At 39.9% G+C, this 12,957-nt stretch overlaps 2 protein-coding genes across 6 annotated transcripts in view; one reads left to right on the top strand and one right to left on the bottom strand.

Annotated features, from left to right (window-relative positions):
- Window positions 1-2,985, bottom strand: part of LOC112486259 (zinc finger protein 516-like) — a gene marked incomplete at its 3' end in the record, with an annotated part of 4,712 nt that extends 1,727 nt beyond the window's left edge. The window contains exon 1 of the mRNA XM_025065277.1: window positions 1,150-2,985. Coding sequence (XP_024921045.1) covers window positions 1,150-2,401 — 1,252 coding nt within the window. The remainder of the gene's footprint in view (window positions 1-1,149) is intronic.
- The window catches only part of LOC103394152 (teashirt homolog 1-like), a 232,999-nt gene that overhangs the window by 195,725 nt on the left and 24,317 nt on the right, over window positions 1-12,957 (top strand). For 4 of the 5 annotated variants that reach the window (XM_008331328.3, XM_025065276.1, XM_017041182.2 and 1 more), the window contains one exon: window positions 12,736-12,867. The gene's annotated coding sequence lies outside the window, so the exon portion shown is untranslated. Of the gene's footprint in view, window positions 1-11,599; window positions 12,180-12,735; window positions 12,868-12,957 lie in introns of those variants that run through there. The other variant, XR_003052710.1, reaches the window with a different exon arrangement.

The raw sequence follows: 12,957 nt of genomic DNA on the forward strand, positions 1-12,957 counted from the left end.
AAGAAGAATGAAAGAAGTTAAAAACATAGAAGGTGTATTTTTTACTTTTATGTTACAGAGATCACCACTGGTCTGGGGCCAAGTGCTGGATTTTTTTATATTTAAATGGTGATATCAAGTCATAAGTGATCATGCAAATACTACTATTATGTTAGACTGTAAATAATAATTTCCAAATGAAAGATATCTTTGACATTAATGATCATTGACTTTACAAATCCCTGCCTTTCTGTTAATATTATTATAAACAAAACAAAAATGTTGACACCCTCTACTTTATTTGTTTCTCTATATTGTTTTAGTAAAATCAATGAACTATAAAACATAAAACCAAACAAAAACTATGCATTTGTTTTTCAGCAGTGGTAAAACACTTTTAAATCCACTAGAGGGCTCTCTTACCCACAATCTATAATGTTTCTAATCATGTATGGAGGTCATTAGTCCATGGTGGCCCAGCTGATGGACTTAATAACCTGGTGGATTGTTCAAAAGAACAAGAACATCTCTACCTTTGATGGAACTGAACATTCTGTTCTTTTAATGTAGCGCCAACAGCACCAGCACCAAGACTTTATTCATATTTTTAGATGTTTTCAACCTAAGGATTTTTGTTTGTCCTACCTTTATGTAAATGTTTATTTTTATTTATGTAATTAGTTAGTTAGTTAGTTAATTTTTAATTAGTTAGTTTTTATGTATTTAGTTTATGTAATTTTTTTTATCTAAAAATTAATGTAAATGAGAAAAGAAAATTGATCCAGTTTTCCCATGAGTATTTAAACATTTGATGATTTACACTGACAAAACAAACTGTGGTTTAGTGTTTAAAATGATGCACACTGACTCTGATTCTCTGTGGGAATCATTAAATTAACATTCACTCTGCTCACATGATTTATTAAGTCCCTAACCTTAGAAACTGGAATAGAAAATATATCTGTTCTAGAATACACACCATCTCAATCTGACACAAAAAAAGTATTTAAGTGTTTACTGGTGGTACTGGGCCTGAACAGAGATAAAGGACATGTTGTGGACAGCTGCATGACAGTCTTTGCCCTTTTGAAGACAATGGAGTATTCTTTACTCAAAGATCTATGACACTCTCTCATTAAAAGATGAAATAAAACAGTAGGTCATTCTTACCCTCCTGGTCTTGGCTCCTGAAGGTGTTTGCCTGTTTAGCTTTGTTATGCAGAGCTTCATAAAATGCATGACCAAGTCCATTAAAGAGAATACGATCCTTGTGGAGAGTCTTCTTCTCACTGCTGTTGGTGCTGGACAAACTGTTGGACGTCTGATCGAGGACTGTCTCCACCTTTTTCCTCTTCTTGACATTAGCACTGGACGTGTCTGTCTGCTTTCTTTTCTTCCCTTGCTTCGTGGTGACATACTCACCTTTGTTTTTGTTGTAGGCCACCTCAGCATCAGCTAACCTTTCCTCCCATCCCAGGCACTTCTCTGTGGCCTCTGCTAACCTGCCCCTTGTGGCCAACTGCCATGCCTGGTAACTACAAATGGGATCCAGCTCTGGGATTCTGGAGCTTGGACTCTTCACCTCTGAGGTATCCTTCACTCCAACACACTTTAGGTTGAGACTTTCCATAAAATGTGCCTGACTTGTCTCTGGCTCAGAGGCCTGGTGGTTGCTTTGTGGTGCATTTTGTCTTAAAGTGCGGCTGTTGCTCAGTTTGTGAAGCGTCTCGTGAGTTTTTAAGGTTTTACGGTCAAAGAAGAAGTTTCCACAGCCAGCACAGAGTTCATAGAGGCACTCGTCATTTATCAGGGATGCTGGGTTCTGGGGAACTCCATTGATTGTGGTAGGCAACTCAGTGTTCTGTTCTGACAATTCAGTTTTGTTTCGATGAATACGCATGTGACTTTGAAGGAACCATGCCTGCCGGAAGCGGCGTCCACATATCCGGCAGCCGTGGTCCTGAGAGTTCCTGTGTTTCTTCATGTGGGATTTAAGAAGAACCGCCTGTGGGAAGACCTGGCTACACAGGGTGCAGGAAAAAGACTTCTTAACCTTTACTTTTTCCTTGGTTTCTTTTTTCTTCACCTTGCCATTGACGGTGTGAGACTTCTCTGCTGGTTCTGGTGTCTTTGAGTCATTCATTTGCTCCTCCTTGATGGTGGTATTAGGGGTCAACAGGCCCAGCTTGTGGCTGCGTATGTGGGCTTTCAGGGTGCCCTTCTGAGCAGTCCTGTGTTCGCAGTATGGACATTTATATGGCTTCTCCCTTGTGTGTCTCCTCATGTGCTGGGACAGAGAGCTGAGCAGAGGAAAGCTGCGTCCACACACTTCACAGGTGTGACCAGTTACATCCTCCTCGACCTCTTCTTTGACGTTAGTGGTTCGTTTTTGAGGTGCATCCTTCTTCTCTTCCGTCTCCATGTCTGTACTGCTGTGCCTTTGTTATAAATCCTCAAATCTTGCAATCTTTTTTTCCCAGTTTGTTACATCTGAGGAATATCATTGAAATCAATGAAATCCATTTGAATGTCCTTTTTGGTCATGTATGAGGTGGGAAAGACTCCCTGAAATAAGAACAGAAAAATAATTAGTTCTTCTTGTCTGTGCACATTTACGAAAGAAACCAAACAGGTCAGAGTTGGTGGTTGGGGCTACTGGTGGCCTTTTCTTCATGTGTGGAGTAACCTGTGGTATGGAAAATATAAAGAGATCAAAGGCAGATGCCTGCGCCTGTCCCCCCCTCTTACCCAACCACAGGATAAAAAGATTAAAGGACAAGACCATTTAAAGGCGAGTGTTAAAGCTGTGCAGAACATCCTGCAGATATCAGAGACATTTGTTAAACTGACTCTGATGTGTCATCAGTCTCTGAAGTTTGGGTCATCTTTCTGACAAGTCTGGGTTTATATTTAAATAATTCCAGTTTGTGATGCAGATCAGATAAAATATCTGCATCAAAATGCTTTAACAGATAAAATCCCATATAAGTGTGTTAGTTGGTAGTTTATTAAAGATGTTTCACTTCTCATTGAGACCTTTTCAGTTAGTGGGCCTAATTTAATTTTTTGTCTCCTCACTTCTCCCTTTCAACAGTGTTCCACCACAAGTCATGTGGAACAGAGTTTTCAAATAGTACACATTTTACATGTTGTCATCAGTTTGTCTCAAACAGGTCATAGAAATGGACAGGGACGCTGTTTGTCCATATTTGTATTTTACTCTTATTCTATATCTTGATCTTAGAACTGACTTCTCAGTTCTACAATACACCATTGTAAACTTCATATTTCATTTACAGACAGCTCACCAGGAGATCAAGAACTTATATTTCATTTACAGACAGCTCACCAGGTCAGTATCTCCACATGTCTGTATGTGGAGGCTAAATTGATACATGAGCTGAAGCATGAAGAGATGTGTTCATCCCTGACCAACCAGGATGGACCCTCAGGGGCCACTCTGCTCTGCATCCAGATCAATAACACATTATTAACAAACTCTGCACTGATTCAGACCTGAAACTGTGGACATTTGTTAATAGATTTTCTCCTACGTAAGGATGTCCTGTGTTGACAACTTACTTGAAATCTTATATAATACTTAAAATGTTTATACTTAATATATAATTCATTAACAACAGACAGGAAGATGATTTTGGCACACCTTACAGGAGAAGAACAAAACAAACAAAACTAATGCAGACCAAATATATATTATTTCTTCTCCAGGATAAAAAAGAGAAACTCGTCAGACTCAAATGTGTTTACTTGTTAAAAAAAAACAGAAAACAAAACAAACAAAAAACGCTGTGTGCTTTATAACTATACATGCAGGCGGTCCGAGGAAAAACCTGCTATTGTGTTGGCCGCACTAGAACTGTCACATCCCCTCATGTCTGGCCCTCTACCCCCTTGTGGGGGGTCGAAAGAGTTATTGTTAAAGCAAAGAGGCCTGGGCTGACATGTCACTGTCTTCTAGCACAAGTGCTGTGCAAAGGAGCAGGACAAAAGATGAGCTCTTGTTTGTCTTGTCTGTATGTGAATGTGCAGAAAAAACAGTAGAAAAACAAGTGGACTCTGATATGATATTCAGGGGGATGAGAGCGTCTAATTATCTGTATCTGCCTCCACAGCTGCATCTGTCCACATGCCTGCCTGCACGCAGACATGTGTCCTGATCTGCTCACGCTGCAACGGGTGCTGTATGTGGAATATAAGGGAGGAGTTAAGCAGGTTTTTCCCCTGGCTGTGGCAGGTGTTTGGTAGGCAGACGCCATCAGATTAGAGCACGGCCAATGTGGCACACTGTCTTTGACAGGGGAGGGGGGAAGATGTGCGGGAGAAACTGGAGTGTGGCAATTAAGGGGTTAAGGTTAAGGCGAATGTAATGAGTTAACACAATGGGGATGAAGTCAAGAGAGCCGAGGGCAACAGATGGGAATAAACGGGCCGTCGTTGTGGAGTTAGACGCCTCTACAGTATGAGCTCAGGCCTTTGTCGAAGCGGCCTATATGATTAGGCTGGAGGCTAAAGATCTGCATCTGCAATCTCCTACTATGGCTCCACCATACAATAACTGACATGTACATTCATCTGTTACTTACTTAGTGTACGTGTATGTGTTTAGTCTACAGATACAGTTTCTGCTGCTTTTCCCATGTCTGGTTTCATTTTTCTACCTTTTCTGCTTCTTCTGGTCTGACACCATAAACACTGAAAGCCCAGTAAAGTAATGCAGAGCCATACATGCTCCAGGGGTTTAGCACTTTTCTTTCAGAATCCCTGGCTGTTTTCCCCCCTCTCCCTCTCTTTCTTTTCTTTGGCAGATGAATAGGCATGTCCAGTCAGCTGTCCTCACATTGATTCATCCTGACGTCCCAACCAGCTCAGCACAAACTCCCTATGGTCAGGGCACTGATGCTGAGAGCCTGTGTGCTGTGTGTGGCTGAATGAAAACATCCACTGTTGGTGTGTTGATGCCTAATGCGCGTGTGCGTGTCGTGCTTGTGCCCGGTCACTGCACCAAACCTGAGGGTGGAACGACTTGACATGAAGTAGATTTTTCCATGCGTCCCATAAATCTCATGAAGCATTAAGCGAGACAGAACTTTCCAAATAACAACAGATCTACACAAATCTGCGATTGTGATTCCACAAGTATGTGTTCATCCTCTGCTTGTGTCTCTGTGTGTGCACATTTGCTGAAGTCATCCAAATATTCTCAGTCATGACCCGGTGCCAACAGACCCCTGACTGGAGATGGCATGTGACTGTCCTTATGCTAGTGTTCATACAAAGACACAGTCTCTGCCTGAGCCTCAAATCTACTGTTTTACCTACAATAATCCTGTGAGTGTTCACTGACTGAAGGCGTAAATGAGGCATAAAACAAAAAAAACAACAGAGATTACCAAGAGTTTATTTTGCTGTAAGTGCAAGATAAACATTGAGAGATGTTTTAGATCAGGATTAAAACATACAGGATGTCCTATGTCCTTACATTTTAGACATATCCTAATTTCTAAATGTAATCAACCAATCAGATAATCGCACACACATAACAGATACCAGTGAGCACCCATTGAACAGTCAGGTGTTTTTTTAATCTTCACAGTCTCTGACTCAAGTGTCTGTTGTCAGCAGTGAAGTTTGTGTGGACTTTGTATCAGATAGATCCATTATTAGTAGTTGTTGAGCAGCTGTTGTTGTGGTGTGTGTTATAATCTATGTCACAGGTCTGTGGCCTTCAACACCAACCAGGACGTTTTTGTCATTTTAACAGATAAAATTCACAATCACTTTTTAAATAGTGACAGTAGTACATTGTTTGTCATACTACAGTCATATTACAGACTATCCCGTCATATTGACAGGACTAAGATAAACTCTCCTGGTGTTAGCATCCTGCTGGGTTGATGCAACAACACAAGCCTAAACAACATGTTGATCACTGGCTGAGCAACATCCAAAATAAATGTAACGTTAACATCAAAGCAGTGAAGCTCCACACTGCTGTGGTCAAACAGACTAATGTACTGCACCTCACAGATTAGAACAGCCATGACATCAACAGTCAGTCACAAGCACAGACAAACTTGTGCTCATTACAGCCCAACCCCCCTTGTTCAACTCACCGCTCAGTTACACAACACGTACAGGGATTACTCTTCCTAACATGAGATGAGCTGTCTTGGAGTTGTCTTTTTTAATGCAGAACACAAGTGAACCTGTTGAAAAACTTTAGGAAGAGGTAACATGGACGTAAATGTAAAGTGTTAAAAAAAAACCAAACACAAGTATGAAAGCAGAAATTATCTGAAGGCCACTAATTAAATATGTAATCCTATACTGCACTTGTCAATATCTAGGGCAACTGTGCCTGCATTTATTGAGATAAAAGTATTTGCTGAGTATTTAGCATAGAGCCACTCTTTTCTGTGTGGATTGGCTGGTGTTGGCCACACTGGTGTGCATAATCTGCTGGCATTAGTTTGCTCTCTAAAAAAAGCACTCTGGACAGGGATTAGATTATCACTGCAAGGTCGGCTCTGACTGCTTTGACTGTGCCTCTTCATATCTCTGAATCACAACGCTTTCTGTCCTTTAACCTCACCCACCTCCCTGCTACTGTGTGTGTGTGCTCTCTGCTACCTGACAGGTTGGATTTCAGTTGATCAAAGACAAAAAATAAGATGAGATAATTTATGATAGAATTACATTACAATGTTTTCTGATGGAAACAAAATTTTGGAATGATTGGAATTTTTTTAACAATGGGTTTGAAGATTGAACCTGACTTCTTTTGAATCAGACCCTGAATTTAACTTTATTTGAAATAAGAGGAACAAAACGTGATTTTTGTCCAATTTATCTTGTTGTAGTAAATTTCTTTTTTGTGAGCAGTAAATACAACAAAGACTGTGATCTTGAACTCTATTTCAGTGGGTGTTTAAGATGAAGATGGCAGTGTTTACATTTCTGCTCAAGGACTGGGCCAAATGCCAAACATCACACTTCACCTTACCACTACAATCAGTAGTTTTAAGACATTTGGGTTTCTTGATTCCGATTCCCATGTCCTGTTATGATTAGGGTAAGGATTGAAGAGAGGGTAAGGCGATACCTGCTTAGCGATTTTACCCTGGAGCTAAAGAATGACAGCTGGCAGCAGGGTCTGGATTAGGTTTCCTTAGGGGTATTGCATCTTTTACACCACCACCACTTCTTTGGAGTAGAATGGGCTGATAGTAACCCGACTCCCTCAGACCCATCCAATCTCGTCTCCCTCTACCTCAATGGGGCCAAACAGAAGGGATCTGTGAACGCCTTACTCATCCCTCCCATCTTCCATCTGGACATTTTTACCATGTTCCCACCACAGCTCCTTTGCTGGGGGCTTTAAGTGCAAGGTTGTCAATTTTATCTTCACAGTGTGGGAATCTTTTCAATCCATGCCATCCCAAATCACACCAATGTAAAGCTCCTGAACAGTGAGGAATACTGCACATGACCCTGAGTTAATTACATTACTAACCATTCCTTAAAATAACTACTATTTCTGCACGAGTAGGGGCATTGTCATAATCTCTACAATGTCTTATTTCAGAGATTTCCAAATTACATTTGTTTAAGATTAAAAATCAATGATACATGTGGAGAGTCAACTAAATTCTCTAAAAATGATTTAATTTAATAAAATATCAGGTTGGTTAACAATAAATGTAAGATAGAAAATAATCCCCCTATTGTTCCCTTGGTATTCTTTTTTTTAGACCTGATTATTTTTGTATTGAGGAATGTCATCCTCAGTTACCATTACAGTTCTAAAATATTGGAAAACATCTGTTTACATAACACCTTATGGCTCAACAACCTTGAACAACACAACCCCATACTGTGAAAGACAACACAGCAGAGACAGCGAGCATATGTTAACAGGGGAGTAAATTCAGCATGTGGTCCATCTGTATGCTCCGCTGTTAGGTAATAACATTAAACTAAAGGGTGCACACTCAGCAAAACCTGTGTACTGCACAGTGTATACCCTCTCTAATTCAGTAACAGATCCAGATCTTTTTACCCTGATGGTGAAAATACTGTGAAAATAATACAGACCACTTCCGAGTAGAACGTTGTTCCAGCTGAGCGTCAACCTTTAAGGTGAGCAGTGTGGTCATGGTTTGACGTGACGTGGCTGGTTTTTGTGGTTAGCACCTTTTCATACTCAGTCACAATTGTCACAGCTGTTTGGTTTCTGTGCAGGCATGTGATATTTTCAACTAATGATCAAACTCACACACACAAATTAAAGGCTGTATGTAGGACAACATCAACAGCAACAACGGGGTTAATTTTTAATAGTGGCTTTTAAAGTTACTGTACTGTAAGTTAAATTACTGTACATAACCAATGTTGTAGAACTTTATTAAATCAAAGTTTCATTTTAAGTTGTTGTTTTAATAGTAAACATATTTATAAATTAAGATTACATTTTAGTAAAAATTAAGAGCAAAAAAAATTAAGCATTGCAAATGAACCTTTTTGATATTGATCTGATTTTACAGAGTTGTCCATGATATTTTTAAAGCATATGAATTAAGATTACATTTTAGTATTGATCTGATTTTACATAGTTGTCCATGATATTTTTAAAGCATATTTTAAGAAAAAAAATGACTACACTTTTGATGCAAGTTTAATTTAGTCCTAAAATGGCCGTGTTGGCAGTGAGCATTTAAGTTTTGGCCCCGGATGTAATAATCTGGTCCAGATTAGGTAAAAACAAAATTCTTCAGCCTGCAGTCACACAATAGCTCAGTCTAGAGTGAAGATGACCCTCACATCTTCCTGTCTGCTCTGTCTGTGCCCTCCCCCTCCTTTCTAGCATCAAGCACCCCCTGTCCAGGCCCCGGTCTCCTGACCTAGTCTACTGCACGATTAAATCATTTTCTTTAGCACAAATTTTGTCCCTCTGCCACTGTGTCTGGTCGTCACCACACACACCCTCCCCTATTGATCGCCATGCTGAGGAGATTACCCTAATAGCTGGGATTACCTCCCCACATGTTGGCTGACCACAAATTGGGGGATGGAGAGATGGGTATGGTACAAGTAGTGCACAATGTGCAAGTGCATGGACCGAGGGAGAAGTGGGAGGGTGGAGGAGGAAGGAATGGAAAAATGTTGTCTGCAAGTGCTATAGAAACCTAAAAATGACCAGTGTAACTACGTTGTTGTCTCAGACGTGTGTAGGATGGAATTACATTTTGTACAGTCTACATAACAATCATCACTCGATGGGCAGAAATGATATTAATAATGCAGGCTTTCTTTGTTGTTCATTTCTTGTTTATGGCCTAAATTTGAGGCACAGTGGATTCTCCATGTAATAATAGTTGCTAACCTTGAGCTAAGAATGTTTCTCTTACAAAAATGAGATTAATCATTTAAGTCAGTTATGGTGGAGGCATGCCAAACATTCTTTACTTGTGGCTAATCATGTTAGGATTTTTTGCAGCACTTCAGAATGTCAACAAAGAAAACCAGCGGTTAGACATTCATTTAATTTTAGAACTTTCTCTGCTTTCTTGGTTTTGAGTGTCACTGAAACATTAGTAAAGCGAGCTCCCTGTGATGTTGTGATTGTCTGATGTCTTAGTTAGATTTAATTTTAAGAAAAGGCACTACAAATAACAATGTTTATCGTCATTGTTGCTGCTGTTTGTTTTGTTGTCTTCTTTTTCTTTTGAAAGTTGTTGCATCATTTCTGGGTTGGAATTTTATAGAACATGTAGGTGAGGGTATAGCACAAAGTCATCAAAACCCATCAAGAAGTGAAGGGTGGGAGGAAGGGCACAGTGGTTATTAATCAGTAATAACATTTTAGATATAATTTTTCACAGTATATAATTTAAGACCACAGTAAGATATATAAGATTTCTTAACATATATTTTAAAAATGTGTTTAAGAAATGTCTCGAACAATATTTCAGACATATCTGTCCTCAAGCACAGTTCTCATGTCCACTGAGCAATCCCTATTATCCAAATCTAAACGTTACACTTGTGTGTACAAAAGTTTTGAAAGAGTTACAGGAGTTGGCTGGAGTAAATTGACCGAGTAGTTGACTTAATTTAAAAGCATGCAAACTGTATTCACAGCACCCCTGCAGGGAATGGAGCTCCTTTGTTTACTTGCACTAACCCAATTATATGCAAACACCACTTTTTAATGATTGTAGTCAGTCTGGGCATTGATTCAGAAAACAGCTGAGTGTGACTTTTAGTGTTATCCTTTAAACCCCACAACATACTCCACTCTGTCTTGACCAGGACAACTGCTTTTTAACCTAATTATGTTCAATTCTTGGTAAAGAAAAAAAAAATGAAACCATCAACTTGAGGTCACAGCATACACATCATGTGATTTCACTTGGAACTGGTGTAGGTCACAGCATACACAGGGATCATGTGATTTCACTTGGAACTGGTGTGACTGCCTATTTAATACTTGATAATACTTGATTAATACTCTGAATAAATAAAAGTTCCTGTTCTGTAAGGCTGTGCACCACTGTACATAAATGTTATTATAAACCATTAATTTGGAGACTTCATCTACATTGTATGGTGCAAAATGCTTTTTATTTCTAGATGAATTACTTACTAAAATCTAAAGTCTCCCTTAAAGGCAGCTGTATTTGTACAGAACTGTCTCCTACTGGATCTGTTTAGTGTTTTCCTCTGGTAAATATTTCCAATTGCAAATGTTTAGAGTACTTGAAAAACATTAGTATAACATTAGCATAACAGTGGTGACAACAGCATCATATACATCCTGTGACCCATTGAAAATAAATGGGAACGTGCATTTTATTTGATTCTATTGTAGTGTACTTAGAAAGACTTGCATATTATGTCTTTTAAATTAGATTGTTATACGGATCCTTTTGTTGACTTGTCTCCATTTTTAAGCCACTGCTTCTGACAGCATTAACCTGCTGTCCAGCCCTGTCACATCCACATGTTTCCCCAGAGCTCACAGTTGATTTCTGCCTATGACTGTCAGTGAGGGTAGATCACTGTAGTTAACTGTTTTTTAAAGTACTGAATATTTTTGTCAAATATAGATAGATATGTTCTATCCACAGGGAGAGGACAGATAAAGATAGGGAGACTGGAGACCATTCAGACGGTGCAGAGAAAAAGGAATTCCGTTAATCCGCCGTTGATCCGCTACAATGGCAGCCTTGTTGTCTGTCCCGTTTGCACTCACTTCAACACAACTATTCCGTGTGTGACAGTGTCCACAGCTGTGCCAAACCACATTTTAGATCATTGTAATTGCCTCTTTCGGACAATGGAGATAGTTGGGGTGCCACAGAGGAATAGGACACACACAGAGACACACACCAATTGGCCGCGGATCACTATCTAACTGACATCTACAATAACTGACGGGACGTTGTAGTTAACTTTCGCTCGCAGTAACTCTCCAAAATACCGTCTGTACAAGATCGAGATAAAAACAAAGACAAATACTCAACACAGCAATGTAAAAACAGTCATGTGACTCAGTGTCTTTTGTTACTTCAGCGTCACTTGTCTTCACTTACCTCAGCGGGGCTTTTTATTATGATGAGGCGGCAGGTCTCTCCTGGAGGAATCCCATCAGCGATAAAACAATGGCGGTTCAACAGATCAACACTTGTCCATAAGTCAGAGCGGTAATTCTGTGCCGCGGGTTCATAGTCGTGCCAGTGTTTTTTTTCTTTTTTACTCGTTTGTTTCTTTATTCGTGGTGTAAAAGTCTTCAATCACAGCGGAGCACCTGAACCGCAGCCCTGTCCTCCTCCTGCTGTGCCTCCTCCCCCTTCTCCCCCTCCTCCTCCCCCCGCCCTGCTCCACAGACAGCAGCAGCAGCCGTTGTTGTCTTTGGGCAGAAGTGACGCGAGAGATAACGATAATAACGTTAATAACCAACGCGCGCGACTTTGTCCCCCCTACTACAGTGACCTGCGCGAGCTCGTAGTGACCCTGTGTACACACGCGAAGAATGATGGGAAATTTTACCTCACGTTAATGTAACGTTAGGCGTTTTGCCGCAGGTGAACAGTTGTAGCAATTAATATGGACAGGCGCGAACGAAACAAACAACGCCCCTGTTGCAGATGAAAAGAAACAATAAAGGACAAAATAAAGTAGGAATTTACCTGTTTCTAACAATGTTTTCGCCCCCTACATTTAAAAGGTTAGCGCGGCACTTTTAAACAATATTCAAAACATTGTTAAGTTAGCCCAGACACTTGCTAGCATACAAGTGCGTCACGCATTTAACGACCAAGTGTAAAACTTATCCAAAAGGCTTACTTAAGAAAAGTTGACTAGCTAACTTAAGGGGCAACAATTTGAAGATGACGAAAACAAGACAGGTTCAGAAAAAGTCAATAATTTAACGTTAGCACACTTTATTTATCAAGTGAAACATGTGGATGGGGACTTTAAAGCGGGTTCAGGGCAGTTTTATTACATGTAAATACCTCATAAATAACTGAAGATAATAAAATGTCCTCCCAGCTTTTCAAAATATTATATATTTTTTAAACTGTTTGTTCTTATTATTGTGGCACGTTTTTTAATTCGCGTCACCATATCTCTTGCCTGTGTGTTTATTTTTAAACTGTTTGTTCTTATCATTATTGTGGCACGTTTTTTAATTCACGTCACCATATCTCTTGCCTGTGTGTTTTTGGACAGTGAGAGAAAAGCAGTGTGTCTGAAGAAACCCACCTGACACACACTCAGGAAATATTGGAGAAAGTCCATGGATAAAGGTCTCTACACGTCATACCTGTGGACCTCAGATGTCATAACAGTGATCTTCTCGCTGTAAGTACCACCATTTTCTTGGGAACACTTTTGTAATGCCAATTTTTTGCTAATTTTACAACGTTTTTGAGCTGGCTAGTCCCATCCCCT

The sequence above is a fragment of the Cynoglossus semilaevis genome, chromosome 18 (genome assembly GCF_000523025.1).
Source record: "Cynoglossus semilaevis isolate Cse_v1.0 chromosome 18, Cse_v1.0, whole genome shotgun sequence".
Lineage (NCBI taxonomy): Eukaryota > Metazoa > Chordata > Actinopteri > Pleuronectiformes > Cynoglossidae > Cynoglossus > Cynoglossus semilaevis.